General features: G+C 44.3%; 1 protein-coding gene across 3 annotated transcripts in view; it reads left to right on the top strand.

The window, feature by feature from the left end:
• LOC147208888 (protocadherin-1-like) overlaps positions 1-13,167 on the top strand; it is an 86,190-nt gene that overhangs the window by 58,125 nt on the left and 14,898 nt on the right. The window contains exon 4 of one of the 3 annotated variants that reach the window (XM_086101515.1): positions 3,873-4,092. In XM_086101515.1, coding sequence (XP_085957641.1) covers positions 3,873-4,092 — 220 coding nt within the window. Of the gene's footprint in view, positions 1-3,872; positions 12,767-13,167 lie in introns of those variants that run through there. The other 2 variants (XM_086101506.1, XM_086101498.1) reach the window with 2 other exon arrangements.

The raw sequence follows: 13,167 nt of genomic DNA, 5'->3' as shown, positions 1-13,167 counted from the left end.
TGTCTCGGCTGACAAACAGCCGGCGAGGCGTCGTTCGTTTCTCCTCTCGTGGTTGCTTTTTAATCATCAGCGAGCCTCCTCCTCCTCCTCCTCCTCCTCTTCCACATCTTCCTCCTCTCCTACTTCCTCTTCCTCCTCATGTCTTCATTCTATCTTGTACTTTGTGTGTGTGTGTGCGTGTGTGTGTTTAAAAATCGTATGCATTACTCGCTCAAACTGGAGGCGTCGACCAATTGCTTACTTTCTGTCACAAAAATCTGATTGCTCTCTCTTAATTGATTTTATATTCCCTTTGCTTTTCGTAAAAGCAAATGAAACACTTTCCCCCTACCAAACAAGGTTTTATGCATCACGTCAAATTGTATAGACTACCATAGAAATAACCAACGTTGAAAAAATAGGAGCAAAGTCGGCCCAAGTGTTCACGAAAAACAAGACAGATTTTTGTGTCGCTACAGTATTTTGCATTTAAAATGTACTTCACATCAAATTTGAATTCAAATTATGCCTGTATATTTCAATTAAAACAAGCCCTTGTCACAGATTAAATGCAAATATGTTGAACTTAAAAGTGAAATACAACTGAACTGCACTCGGGCAGGAATTCTTTTACGCACCACTAGATGGAACCCATCATGCTACCACACTGTTATGAATGAATTCACCAAGTGTATGTTAGCTCATAGCGGCTAGCTTGTAGCAGCCAGCACATGCGACGTGGGAAACGAACATAAATACAGGCGCGTGTGGGCGTCCCGCAAACGGCGCTGTTGCCGAATCCGAAGGCTTCCTGGGGTGACAGTGAGGTTGTGGTTTTTTTATTTATTTTTTTGACGTTTGTTTCTTGACTGTGATGTGCTCAGCGCTAAGAAAGCGGAGACGACAACTTCTATTTATGGCAAACAAACACGCCAGCGCACAAATACAAAAAGGACAAAAACAAACAAGGGTTTGTCACAGTGTGCGTGCGTGCATGTGGCAGAAGTCCTCATACTCGGTACTTAAGCAGAAATCTAGCTTCTTCAAAAATAAATAAATAAATAAATAAATACCACCTCCGGGGAAAAGTAGACGTGTGTGGAATCTCTGCATTTTCATGCTTTTGGCATTCGCCTATTACACAGGCGGGCAAGGAGTCATGATCATTTTTGTATCTGTTTCTTTCCGTCTGGCTTGTTAGAGCCAAACGCCGATTCCTATCCTGCAGCAGGAAACAGGAAGCAGGAAGTGTTTATTAATAACACGCTCCGACATGTCCTGAACTACTGCTAACATGCACGTGTGTGTGTGTGTGTGCATGTGTGTATGTGTGTGTGTGTGTGCGCGCCCGTGTCAGTGTTTGAGCATCGAACTGCTGCCAAAGCGGTTTTGCGTTTGGTTCCTGCTGTGTAGGTGTCGATGGGACAGTTGGGACGGCAACGAGAGGGATGTTGGACGTCCGCTTTTTACTCGATGTCTGTCACTCAACATTTGTTACTTGATTTCATTCTGACACTTCTAACCAAGTTTTGCTCTCCACTTATAACTCGACATTTGCTCCTGAACACCCGTGACTCCAAACTGCAGTGCCTCAATATTTGTTTGTGGCACCTGTTACGCGATCTTTTTTTTAACCAAACAATTTGTTACACTACAACTTGTCATTTATGACCCAGCTTTTATCGCTGAACATTTCACAAACATTTGATACTATATAACTCGCCATTTGTTCATCAACATTTTTTACAGAGCATTTGTAAGCGTTATTTTTTTTCAGCATTCCTCACACGATACTTTTTAGCATACATGTTTGTTACTCAACTTGTTTGGCATTTTTTTCTGTCCGTGTTTTTTGTGTGTCAGTTTTTTGTTTTTTGTTTTCCAAACTGTTGTTGTTTATTCAATTTTTGACACTTGACATGCTGCATTTTTAGTAGGGATGGACGAGTACCAATACTAGATATCGGTAACAGGCCAATGCCGGTCTTATTTTACGGTATTGGGTAGTCGTGAAGGATGCCAGCCTCCGATACTTCAAGCAGAAATTAATTCAGACATTTTCTACTTTGCCTGTTGAAACGGCAACAAAAACACAACAATTATGTTTACTTATCCAAATTTCTGTGACCTTATTACCATGTTTGTTCTCCATTTGAAAAAAAAAAAAAACCTCGCTCAATCCGATCCTCAGAGGTGTCGCAATTGGCCACCGCTAGTGTTGCCGCCAGTTTGATCCCTTGCACCGCGCCTTCACACTGAGGCACCATACTGTGGATGGTCGCCACTTGGACAAAAAACACCCAAAAATTATTTTGGTGCCGTTTGAAGTGGTTCAGGGTCGCGAGTAGGATGACACCAGTTTCCATGGTGACAGAGTATCGGGCCAGCCAGGGATGTGCTGTTTATCTGGCTGTCCCTGTTCAGGTGCGTGTGTGTGTGTGTCAGTGTGCGCGTGTCTGGCTCAGTGCGCGTGTGTGTCCTGCTGCGCTACATGGACAGCTAATTGTATTTTAATTATAAAAGCATCAAGTCAGACAGCTTCCTCCTCCTCCTCCTCCTCCACAAAGACGAAGTCAATGAAGCGTCAAAGTTTGTTTTCAGCCCGCTGCCTTTATGCAAACTAACTCGCCGCCTTCACATGACATTTCAACTCCAAATTAACTCCGCCGCGCCAACGAGAACGCGGCGGGAAAGACGTCGCGTGTCCGTGTGCGTTTTGGCACGTTTAAGCGGCACTCATGCGCGTGATTGATAGCCGGGCAGACAAAATGGCTCCCTTCAGGCATCTGCATGGACACCTGCTGGCTCGAGGTGGCACCAAATATTTTCAGGGACTCCAGATCCAGACAGCGATTGTCACTGGCTTTGATTTGATTTATGATATGATGTGATTTGGTGAGTTTTGAGATTCGGGCTATTTTAATGCTCTTGTCACATAATTGGACATTGTGTCAACATAGGAGGGCATAGTGCCAAAATATTTGCCAATCGAGAAAGTCTTGGTCCCGGTCTCTGATTAGAAATATGACTCAGTGATGTTCTTGAATGGTCACCTTTCTAGGGAAAGGAAATGAATACATATAAATTTTGGGGTGTGTAGGAAGACGTTGCTAAAATCATTGCACATCTAGAATCTTTAATTTGATATCTGACAGTGATGGGGTTGTTTTTTGGGGGGAGTTTTATCCTTTTTTTTTTTGTCGAGCTTTTATCTTATTTAAAATGGACACTTTGTGATATTTTTTGATCATTGCATCATCATTTCACTTCAAGTTATTGCAGATCTTGAATGCCTTTGACGGGAGCTTTAATTTCATGTACGATGAGACGCGGTTTGCACTTCGCCGATTTCTACGTTGTTATTGGATCGTATTCATTTTTTGTCGTGTGATGTTTTTGGCCATTGATTCCTCACCAGAGGACTTATTTCCAAAATGATTGCAATCGTAGAATGCTTTCGTCACGGGCTTTAATTTGATTTCCGACAACTTGATGTGTTTTAAGACAAATTTTTACCCTTTTACTTAATTACTTCATTGAGTGACTGGTGATGTTGTCAAGTAAAAAAACCCCAAAAAGTTAATTGGTCATTTTATCATCATAAAAGGTCCTATTGCCAAAATTGTCATAGATTGTGAAAGCCTTTTTTGTAGTTTGTTGATTTCTACCTTCTGTCATTGAATATTGGCACTTTGTAGACAGGATTTTTATTTATTTATTTGTTTTTTGGGGTCGTTGCCACATTATTCGGGGATTTATTGACGAAATAACCACATCCTGAAAGCCATCGATGCGGCCTTGGATATGATATGTGACTTGCCATAGTTCATCTTTTTTTTTTTCATCGTTAATGACATCGTTAATAATGTAACATTGTAACTTCTGTTTCCCAGCTGCCGCAGCGCCGGGTGACCTTCTCCACTGCCAACCAGCCGCAGGACCTGCAGGATGCTTCCCAGCACAGCTACTACGACAGCGGGCTGGACGAGTCGGAGACTCCCAGTTCCAAGTCGTCGTCCGGGCCTCGGATCGGCCCGCTGGCGCTGCCTGAGGACCACTACGAGCGCACCACGCCCGACGGCAGCATCGGCGAAATGGAGCACCCCGAGAACGGTGAGTTTCCTCCTCGCCGCCCGATTTTGACCAAGTTTATGATAGTAGATGGCGGGAATCCCGTCGTCTAATCGGATTTCCGCCATTCCCCGTGCAACGCAATCAATATGCAACATAATCAAGTCCCACGGCTCAGCGCATTAACATCACAATTATGCAAATGACGGCCGGCCCAACCTTCCATCAGCTCCACTTAAGGATCCACAGGGGGAGGATTGTTGAGGAAACTGGAATTGGGTTGGCGCTCGTTAACGTTTTTGTCAGCCCGACGGCGACGTGTCGGCTTGCTTTGGCGTGCGCGCCCGGTTTAAAGTGCCGGCTTGGAACGCTAAAAAGCTAAAGTCATACATGTTTTTTCATCCTTGCGTCAACATAGAAGGGCATATTGTCAAAAATAATTGCAGGTTAAAATGCCTTTGTCGCAGTCTGTAATTTGATGCGACTCAACAGGGTCTGTTGGTTGTGCATTTATGTAAATATGTCTCGAAATGGTGTGATTGGTGACGTTTTCAAGCAAATGATGCATCATCCCAGAAGGACATATTGTCATGCATGTTGTTTTCAATGCAGCTGTAGAAAGCCTTCGGCACGCGCCTTAATTTGATATGTGACTCAATTTAGTTTGTTGGTTATAATTTTTTTAAAATCTTGTTACTGAATATCTATTGTTTGCTTAGTAACATTTTTCAGCAAAACAAACTTTAAAAACAATCATTTTCTTAACTAGAAAGCCTTTGTTCCATTCTTGAATTTGATATGTGACTCCATGTGGGTTGCTGGTTGCACATTTTTATTTTGATCATTGCATCATCATACGGGGGCATGTTGTAAAAAGAATTGCAGATCGACACAACATTAGTTGCAGACATTTTTTTGGGACACTCGACTCAATCTGGATGATAACTGAAGCGCTATTGCATAATTGGCCACGTTTATGCAACTTTCTTTGTTTATTGATGAGTGTGCAAGGGCGTATTGCAAATTTAATTGTCGACCTTTGTTGCGGCCTTTTAATTTTAATGTGTGACTTGATGTGCTCTATTGGGGGTTTATTTTTTTTTAGCTACTAAATCTTTTTATTGTGTAATTGGTAACACTGCGGCAAAAAGCATCAACTTACCATTCTAATTTTTGAATGACTTCTCATCCTGGAATTAAGAGCAACTAACCGGAATTAGCCTTGCAAAGCGCTCAAGTCCTGGAGGGTTCACTCGTCCATCCATCATTAAGCTTAATTATGAATCATATTAAAATATATATGATCATATTATATTTGATTAAACACTTTTTAAGAGCACGTTCTGCCCTCAGAGGTCACCGCCTTGTCGGGGTGAGAGTTCATTAAGCAAGTGAATGCACTGAAGTAGAATTGCTGGTCAGAAGAAGCGTCTGCTAATTGAATTGGACTTTTCGGCATGGTGCTCGTGCATGTTTAAGCAGAAATAATCAAGGCAAATGGACCAAATGATAAATGTTGCCTCAGTGGACAATGAAATGCAATTTTAAGTGCGGAACTCGGATGCAAATGAGCTCCTGATGAACGCGCTTTGCATTTATTGACCACACACTTACACACACACACACACACACACTTGCACACCTCTCGGACTGAACTTTTATGCTGCAGTTAAGTACAGGTGTCATTTCCAGTATGGTGAAGAGAATGGGGACTAAATTGAGTTGAACTGTGGAGGGGACGTCATTTTATGTCGTGCATATTAATTGGACGCTGGTGCGATTGGTCTCCATGCGAACAGCAACGATCTGGAAAGGAACACGCAAAAGGACGACAGATAAAGGCATCACTCCATCTTTTAGCTCGATAGCATGAAGAAGCACGCTCACGTGATGGGAGAGGCCCATGGATGATAATCTGGATGCAATCCAAATTGCTGGTCCATATCATCGTAATCCGTCCATCAGAGGGGAAACACGTCCATCTGGCGAGGCGCTCCCCCCGCCAGCGTGTCGCTTGCTACGTACGCGTTAGCTACATGCTTCGTGAACCAGGAGGTGCAGATAACATCCTTGAAAGGAAAACTGCATTGACAAGTTCAAAGGGTTCCCGGGTGTCTTTCACAAAACCTCTCAGGCATTCTTGTCAAAATCCAGAAAGGAGAAACAAGACATTTAACATCCACTTGTCACACACTGCTTGAAATCTCTCAGTTTGTGTATATGCGTGTGCATGTGTGTGTGTGTGTGTGCGCGCGTGGGTAAATGTCTTAAGATATGGGAAAACAAAAGTGCGGGAAGGACCGCATGTGATTGTGTGTTTGTTAGCTACGTGCATGTGTGTCTGAGGGAGAGTACGATAGTGAGTATGACAGAGGCGTGTGTGCGGTATGTGTTATGACAAGGGATAACAAACGTGTGTGAGAGAGAGTGCATGTGTGTGTGACAGTGTCTGTGTGCGTGCGAAATTGTGGTATTTTTGTGTGTGTGAGAGTGGGTATTCGTATCTTGAGTGTGAGAGTTTACTTGTGAGATTTTGTCTTTGTATCGTAGGAGTGTGTGTGGGTGTACATTTGTGAAAGTCTTTTGTGTGTGTCTGTGTGTTTGTGTGCGCGTGTGTACGTCTGTGAGCTTTAATGTGCGGAGGACAGGAACAAAGTGAGGATGATGAAGATGAAGAGTGCAGATAGAAAATCTCACTCGGGCTGATGCGGACGGAAGATAAAAGTACTTACACGCACAAACACACACACACACACAGCATCAGCCCACCATTTTATGCCTCCTGTCGCTGGCAAAACTCTCGGCAGCCTTCATTGCAACCCCCCCCCAGCATCTTCATCGTCATCATCAACATCCTGAAGCTCTCTCCCGCCACACACACTCGCCATCGACAGGAAGTGGACACATTAGCGGCGCGTAGCGGACAAGAGCCGCTGGCATTAGCGTCCATTACAAGAGCTTTTAGACCGCGAGGAGATGCAAGCGAGCACGTCTTCATGTTGGAGTACAAGGCACCGTTCCGAGCGGCGGCACCACTACCACTGGCTTTCGTCACAACGAGGCCGCTCGGCTCAGAATTTGAAAGAAAGCATTTTAACCCTTTCAGGGACAGTGGTTACGACAGTGGAAAGCTCAACGTGTTATCAGGTTCCAGGGTGCATGAAAGGGTTCAACATGACAGGTTGGTGCGGTGGCACCATGACATCACAGGTTGGTTAGGTTACAGATTGACAAAGTCAAGGGCTGCTGACGTTACAGGTTGGTTTGTGACACCACTGTTGACGTCAAAGGTTGATCATGTCACAGGTGCGTTGGGGTTTGGTGAAGTCACGGGGTGGTCACAAGTTGGTGTTGATGTTAATTATGGACTGGGTTGCTGATATCATGGAATCATGTCATAGCGTGGTGACAAAGTTATTGCTTGGTTGGGGTCAAAGGTTGATAATGTCAAGTTGGTGAGTGATGTCACAGGTTTATTGTCAACCAGGGTAGTGATGTCATGGGTTGATTATGTCACAGGTTGGCGTCACAGGTCTATTTAAGATTGGGTTAAGATGTCACAGCAGGGTGGCGTTGCATGTTAAGGCTAACCACCGAAAATGTCACATGATGATCTCACTTGTTGGTGATGTCACAGGTTGTTCATGTCACGGGTTGTTTGGGGTCACAGGCTAATAATGTCCCAAGTTGGTGATTGGTGGTTACATCTCAGGTTGATGAGGTCACAATTGGTGATGTCACAGATTATTGACTGACAGGTTGATTAAATACAGTTCAGCTTCCTTTGAAAGGTGCTATAGAAAGTTGGTTGTCTGACTGTCACAGGTTTAGATATGTCCCAGCTTGTTGCAGATGTATAATCAGTTCTTTATTCATATTATTATACATATGTACACAGTAAACATTTTTTCTTGGCTAGTATAAGATCAAATGTAAGCCTAAATTCATGAGCGTTAGAGGAGCTCAGCGTGCCTCGTGACTGGCTCGCCCATCAGGCTAACGTATATTCCCTCTGCTGGCAGCTGCTTACTTTGCAAAAAAATATATATCTATCACTTACTGACTAATAATGGCTCACACACACACACGCAATCATTAAAGCCGGCAGTGTTCGAGCGTGTTCAAAGGCTTTCCAGGCTGAACAACGCACAAGCTAGCAGCGGCGTTGCGTAACCATGAAAGCGGACGTCCACGCTTTTGGAAGTGGGACACTCGCTGAGAGATGGGGGGCTGACGAAACTGCCGTGCTCAGGAAGAGTGCGGGTGTGCATGTCTTTGCGTGTGTGTGTGTGTGTGTGTGAGATGCTCATTAGCCGGCAGATAAAAGCGCCACTGATATGAGAGGTGATTCCTCCCCGTGGAAGCGCGCGCGCACCTCCCTCTCCTCTCAGCTTCTGTGTTTTGCTATTTGTGTGGCAGAGTGATCGCTCGCTGTGATGTGGAGGAGCTTTGCGGGGAGCTCTTCCGATGCCCTCGCTCGCCGACAACCCCCCCCCCCCCCCCCAACCTCCCCTAGAGGCAGAGCGAGAGTGAGGTGGATTTATTTCCAGGTCTGTTGTTTATTTCAGCTTATCTGTGCTGGACGTTTTGCACACACGCAGACACGGGAAGTAGCTTAACCATCTTTCACGCAGATCTCACACAAAATTAGCCAAATGCAAGATTTGCTGTTTATCTGCTGCGGTCTTTTACGCTGAACACAGCAAAGGAGGATACTGAAGCCATTGTGTGTGTGTGTGTGTGTGTGTGTGTGTGTGTGTGTGTGTGTGTGTGTGTGTGTGTGTGTGTGTGTGTGTGTGTGTGTGTGTGTGTGTGTGTGTGTGTGTGTGTTCACACAACGACACAGTATCAATACTGTTCTGCTTGGGTGGCTGTTGGGGTTTCAAGATTTCAAGCCTGGTTAGGATTTCAAGTGACGATCAAAAAAAGGGTCGTGTTTTCTAGGCTTTCAGTCGAAGGTGGACCTTTTAAAAGTGTCCAACACAGAATGGCACTGTTTCAAAATAGGGTTTCAAATTAGGGTTATGAGTTTCAAAACATTCAAAATGGTGTTTGCGCCAGCTGAAAGTAAGGCTTTCAATCCACTGATAGGGTTTCAAACGGTGGTTCTAAGGGTTTTAAATTTGGGTCAGGGTTTTAAAATGGGATGAATGTTTCCAAGTTTAAAGTTAGGATTTAATATGATGGTATTCAAGTTTGGTTTCAGGACAGGGATCGTGGTTCCAAATATGCGTTTCAAGACAGGGTTTGGGTTTCCAATAGGGTCTCAAGTGAAAATTTCAAATAAGGTTTCTAGCAAAGATTAGGTTTCAAAATTAGGGGTTCAAGTTAGGCTTTGAAATGAAGGTGTCAAGCCAGGGTTGGTATTCAAAATTGGGGTTTCAAGACATGGTTCAGGTTTCATATTCGGAGTTTAAGATTGTCTGCGATGCTGTGACCCCACATCCTCCTTTGCTGGCCTCTGCATAAAACAGGCAAAGAGGCATGAGGGCCACTGAGAATTTGAATACTAATAGTAATGATAATATTAATACTCATTATCATAATAAAACTGGGTGTATTTATTTGTGGCTTGATGAGGTTTGCGCCGCATGTCGTTGTGATCTAAAAGCGAGTTGCCCAAAGCCGCCACCCACCAGGCCCTGGCTCGGGTCCCGTCTCGCCAGCTGTTCCCGGTGAGTTCTGTTGACGTCCTTGCCGCAGATGGCCCACCAACCGGCTGCGGGGGTGGGGGGTGGGGGGTTGTGGGGGAGGTTCAGAGGAACGGGGGGATGACACCTGGGAAGCTGTCCAATGAGAACGCAGACGCAGCAGGGAGTTAGCCACGGATCTGGTCGCTAGGTTAGCTCGACATCATGGGAGCTAATGAACACAGGTTGGTGTGTGTGTGTTGTCAGCGGGGGATGAGAACAGGTGTGTGTGTGTGTGTGTGTGTGTGTATGTGCGGGTGTGTGTGTGTACACGGATGCGAGTGTGTCCCTGGTGAGTCTAACTTTGTTTTCGTGCTGACCCGTCCACCGTCCCGGGAGGAGATGTCGCCGTAGAAACAAGAAGACACCCACTGCTGGTGTTGTTGTGGTTGATAATGGAGTTAATCATCTGTGGAAAGTCACCTGCAATGTGCACGCACGCTGCCGTGAAAAGTTAAAAACCCAATTCCAATGAAGTTGGGATGTTGCGTTAAATATAAATCAAAACCGAATACAATGATTTGCAAATCATGTTCAACCTATATTGAATTGGCGAAGACAAGATATTTGATGTTCAAATTGCTAAACTTTCATCTTTTCAACAAATAATCATGAATTTATAATTTTATGGCTGCAAGCCTTTTCCAAAAAGATGGGACAGCCATGTTTACCACTGTCCAACATCACTTTTTTTTTTTTTAACCGATATTCAACAAACACTTGGGAACTCTAATTTTTGAAGCTTTGTCGGTAGAATTCTTTCCCATTCTTGCCTGATGTAAAGCTTCAATTGCTCCACAGTCTGGGTCTCCTTTGTTGGATTTTACGGATCATAATGCGGCACACATGTTCAATGGGAGACAGGTCTGGACTGCAGGCAGACCAGTCTACTGCCTGCACTCTTTTACTCCAAAAGCCATGCTGTTGTAACACGTGCAGAATGTGATTTGGCTTTTACTTGCTGAAATAAGTTCATGATTATTTGCTAGAAACAATAATTGTTGTCAGCGTGAACCTCAAAATCGTGTATTTGTAGTGTCTTCAATTAAGTATTGTTTGAACATGATTTGCAAATCAGTGTATTCTGTTTGGTGGCACAGCGGTCGACTCGTTAGCATGTCTGCCTCACAGTGCAGAGGTGCAGGGCTCGATTCCGCCTCCGGCCTTCCAGTGTGGAGTTTGCACACTCTCCCCGTGCCTGCATGGTTTTCTTCGGGTACTCCGGTTTCCTCCCGCATTCCAAAAACAATAAGGTTAGTTTGCAAAAAAAAAGGTCTTTTAATGTCTTCCAATGTTTCACAAAGGAAATGTAGTTAGACAGTAAAAAGTATTGAGTGTACCCAAGCAGCAGAAGCGTTTTAGTTCAGAGCATCCAGGGACATGTAGCTCCCCGCTTGCAACTCAACGTCCCCTGTCAAAGTAAAAGCTTTAACCAGCTGCCTCTCCTTCACTTCAATTAAAATGTTGTCAGCGGCAACTAAAATGGGCGGCGGCTGATGGATTAGCGGCAGTTTATAGGTGCTCGCTGGCCACATAGCGCCAATTAAACGCCATGCTTGCTAATTAATGAGCAGGTCACGGTGGACCTGTGCTCTTAAACCAAGATTGGAAAAAAGGAAAAGAACGACTCAAGCGTTTCCTGTCGCTCAACGTGATGCTGGTGACGGTGACTGCTCACTCAGGATTAACCAATATTAGCGCTAATGGGGCTAAAATCCTCATAAACTCGGCGAAATAAAGATTTGACTAGCTCACTAGCGCCTTCTCTGGAATGCCTGATTGTCACAAAAATAATCATCTGTGACAGAACGCACATAAATGTAAATATAACGTATGTTGTCAAATGCACAGTTTGTTTTGAAGGTGCCATTTTATGGGATTTTGGCCATTTCTCAGGATCGTACCTGAACCAATCTCGATAGGTATCAAAATATACTTTTAAAAAAATGCTTTCAAAGTTATCACTCACAAACAATTACATTGTTGTTGAGGTGCCAAACAACAATTGAGTTCAGTCACCCTCCATCGCACCTGTTGCTTCACCAACACCTGCCACCTTTGGCACCTTCTCAAACCAGCAGGCATTTATTGTTATTAATTTTTTTTTCTGTTTGTAGTAGAGCAAATGATAGTTCGATGCGCTGCCTTCACATGGACACGCTGCAAAGACTTCGCCAGGTCCTTCCGAGCACGCGCCCACCCGCCAATTATCCGCCCCGCTGGCATCCCTTCAGCCGAGGCAAGCGGCGATGAAAGCTGGGCCACGTTTGAGAGGACGCCTTGATATTCATCCGCCGGGCGACCCCTCTAACCCGTCGGCACCAGACGGCCAATTAGGACAGGCGGCGTGAATGGAAAGACGGGGGTTGGGGGCAGAGGGGGTTTCATGTGGGGCGGTTGTCATGGCAACGCGCGCTTTTGATGCTCTGTATTTTATGTGGGCGAGCAGACAGCGCGTGGAGGAGGGCAACGGTCCAAAGCCAGGAGGTAATCGTACGCTAAGCAGGGTTCTTTTTGGCTTGATTTGAGGCCGAATTGCCTCAAACACTTTTTCAGTGAAGTCAGCATGTGGCATTTCATTTTATTGCCATTCATTTTAAATCAGTTCTAGTACAAATAAAATAAAAATCAGGTCATACTGTGGTAACTTTTTATGATGGTTTTACTCAATACAATGCTGTTTTTACAACATAACACCGAAAAATTATTTTTGAGGGTACTGGGACAGATTAATGGTGTTTCAATACATTTCAATGGGGAGGGTTAATTTGACATACAAACTCCGGGAAAATTCGTTAAAAATGAAGTTTTAATAACTGTCCGTGGACTGTGACATGAACAAATCTCCAAATATCATTAAAATGAACCCAATAAAAAAATTCAAAATCAATTCATAACTCAAAAAATTATGAATAGACATATTAAAATGACTTAGCAATTAAAGGTAATGATGCAAGAGTGCCTTGAGATACAAGTGCCTTAACTTGCGAGTTTTGCAAGCTGTCGATTCGATGATATATTTTTGTCTTGCGATATGAGCAAAAATTTTATCCGACTGTGCTTTTGACCACCACCACTCGAGGGCGGCAGCAAACTTCAAGACATCATGCCATCATCAAGTCACATTGGTTTCTTTGCAGTGGAAGGACAATATCAGTTGGTGGCACGAACATGCAATGGAGCTGGTTTGCCACCCGCCTTTAGACACCACTGAAGGAAAAGAACATGGAACAAGAAAGGTCAACATTAGGTACGGTTGTGTTCACATACAGTGGAACCTCAACTGAATAAACCCACAACTAAATGACTCTGATTTCACAGACCGAAAATAGTGCCTGGTTCACGCAAAACACCCCGTCATCTAGCAGCTGTCAAAGTCTGCTAGTTCCAGCATTGGCAATATTAACCCACAGCGCGGGTAAGCAGT

The sequence above is a fragment of the Hippocampus guttulatus genome, chromosome 2, assembly GCF_054856545.1.
Source record: "Hippocampus guttulatus isolate MCC_2025c chromosome 2, RoL_Hgut_1.0, whole genome shotgun sequence".
In the NCBI taxonomy this organism is placed as follows: domain Eukaryota; kingdom Metazoa; phylum Chordata; class Actinopteri; order Syngnathiformes; family Syngnathidae; genus Hippocampus; species Hippocampus guttulatus.
Note: the sequence above shows the minus strand (reverse complement) of the source record. Positions and strands in the feature narration are given on the sequence as shown.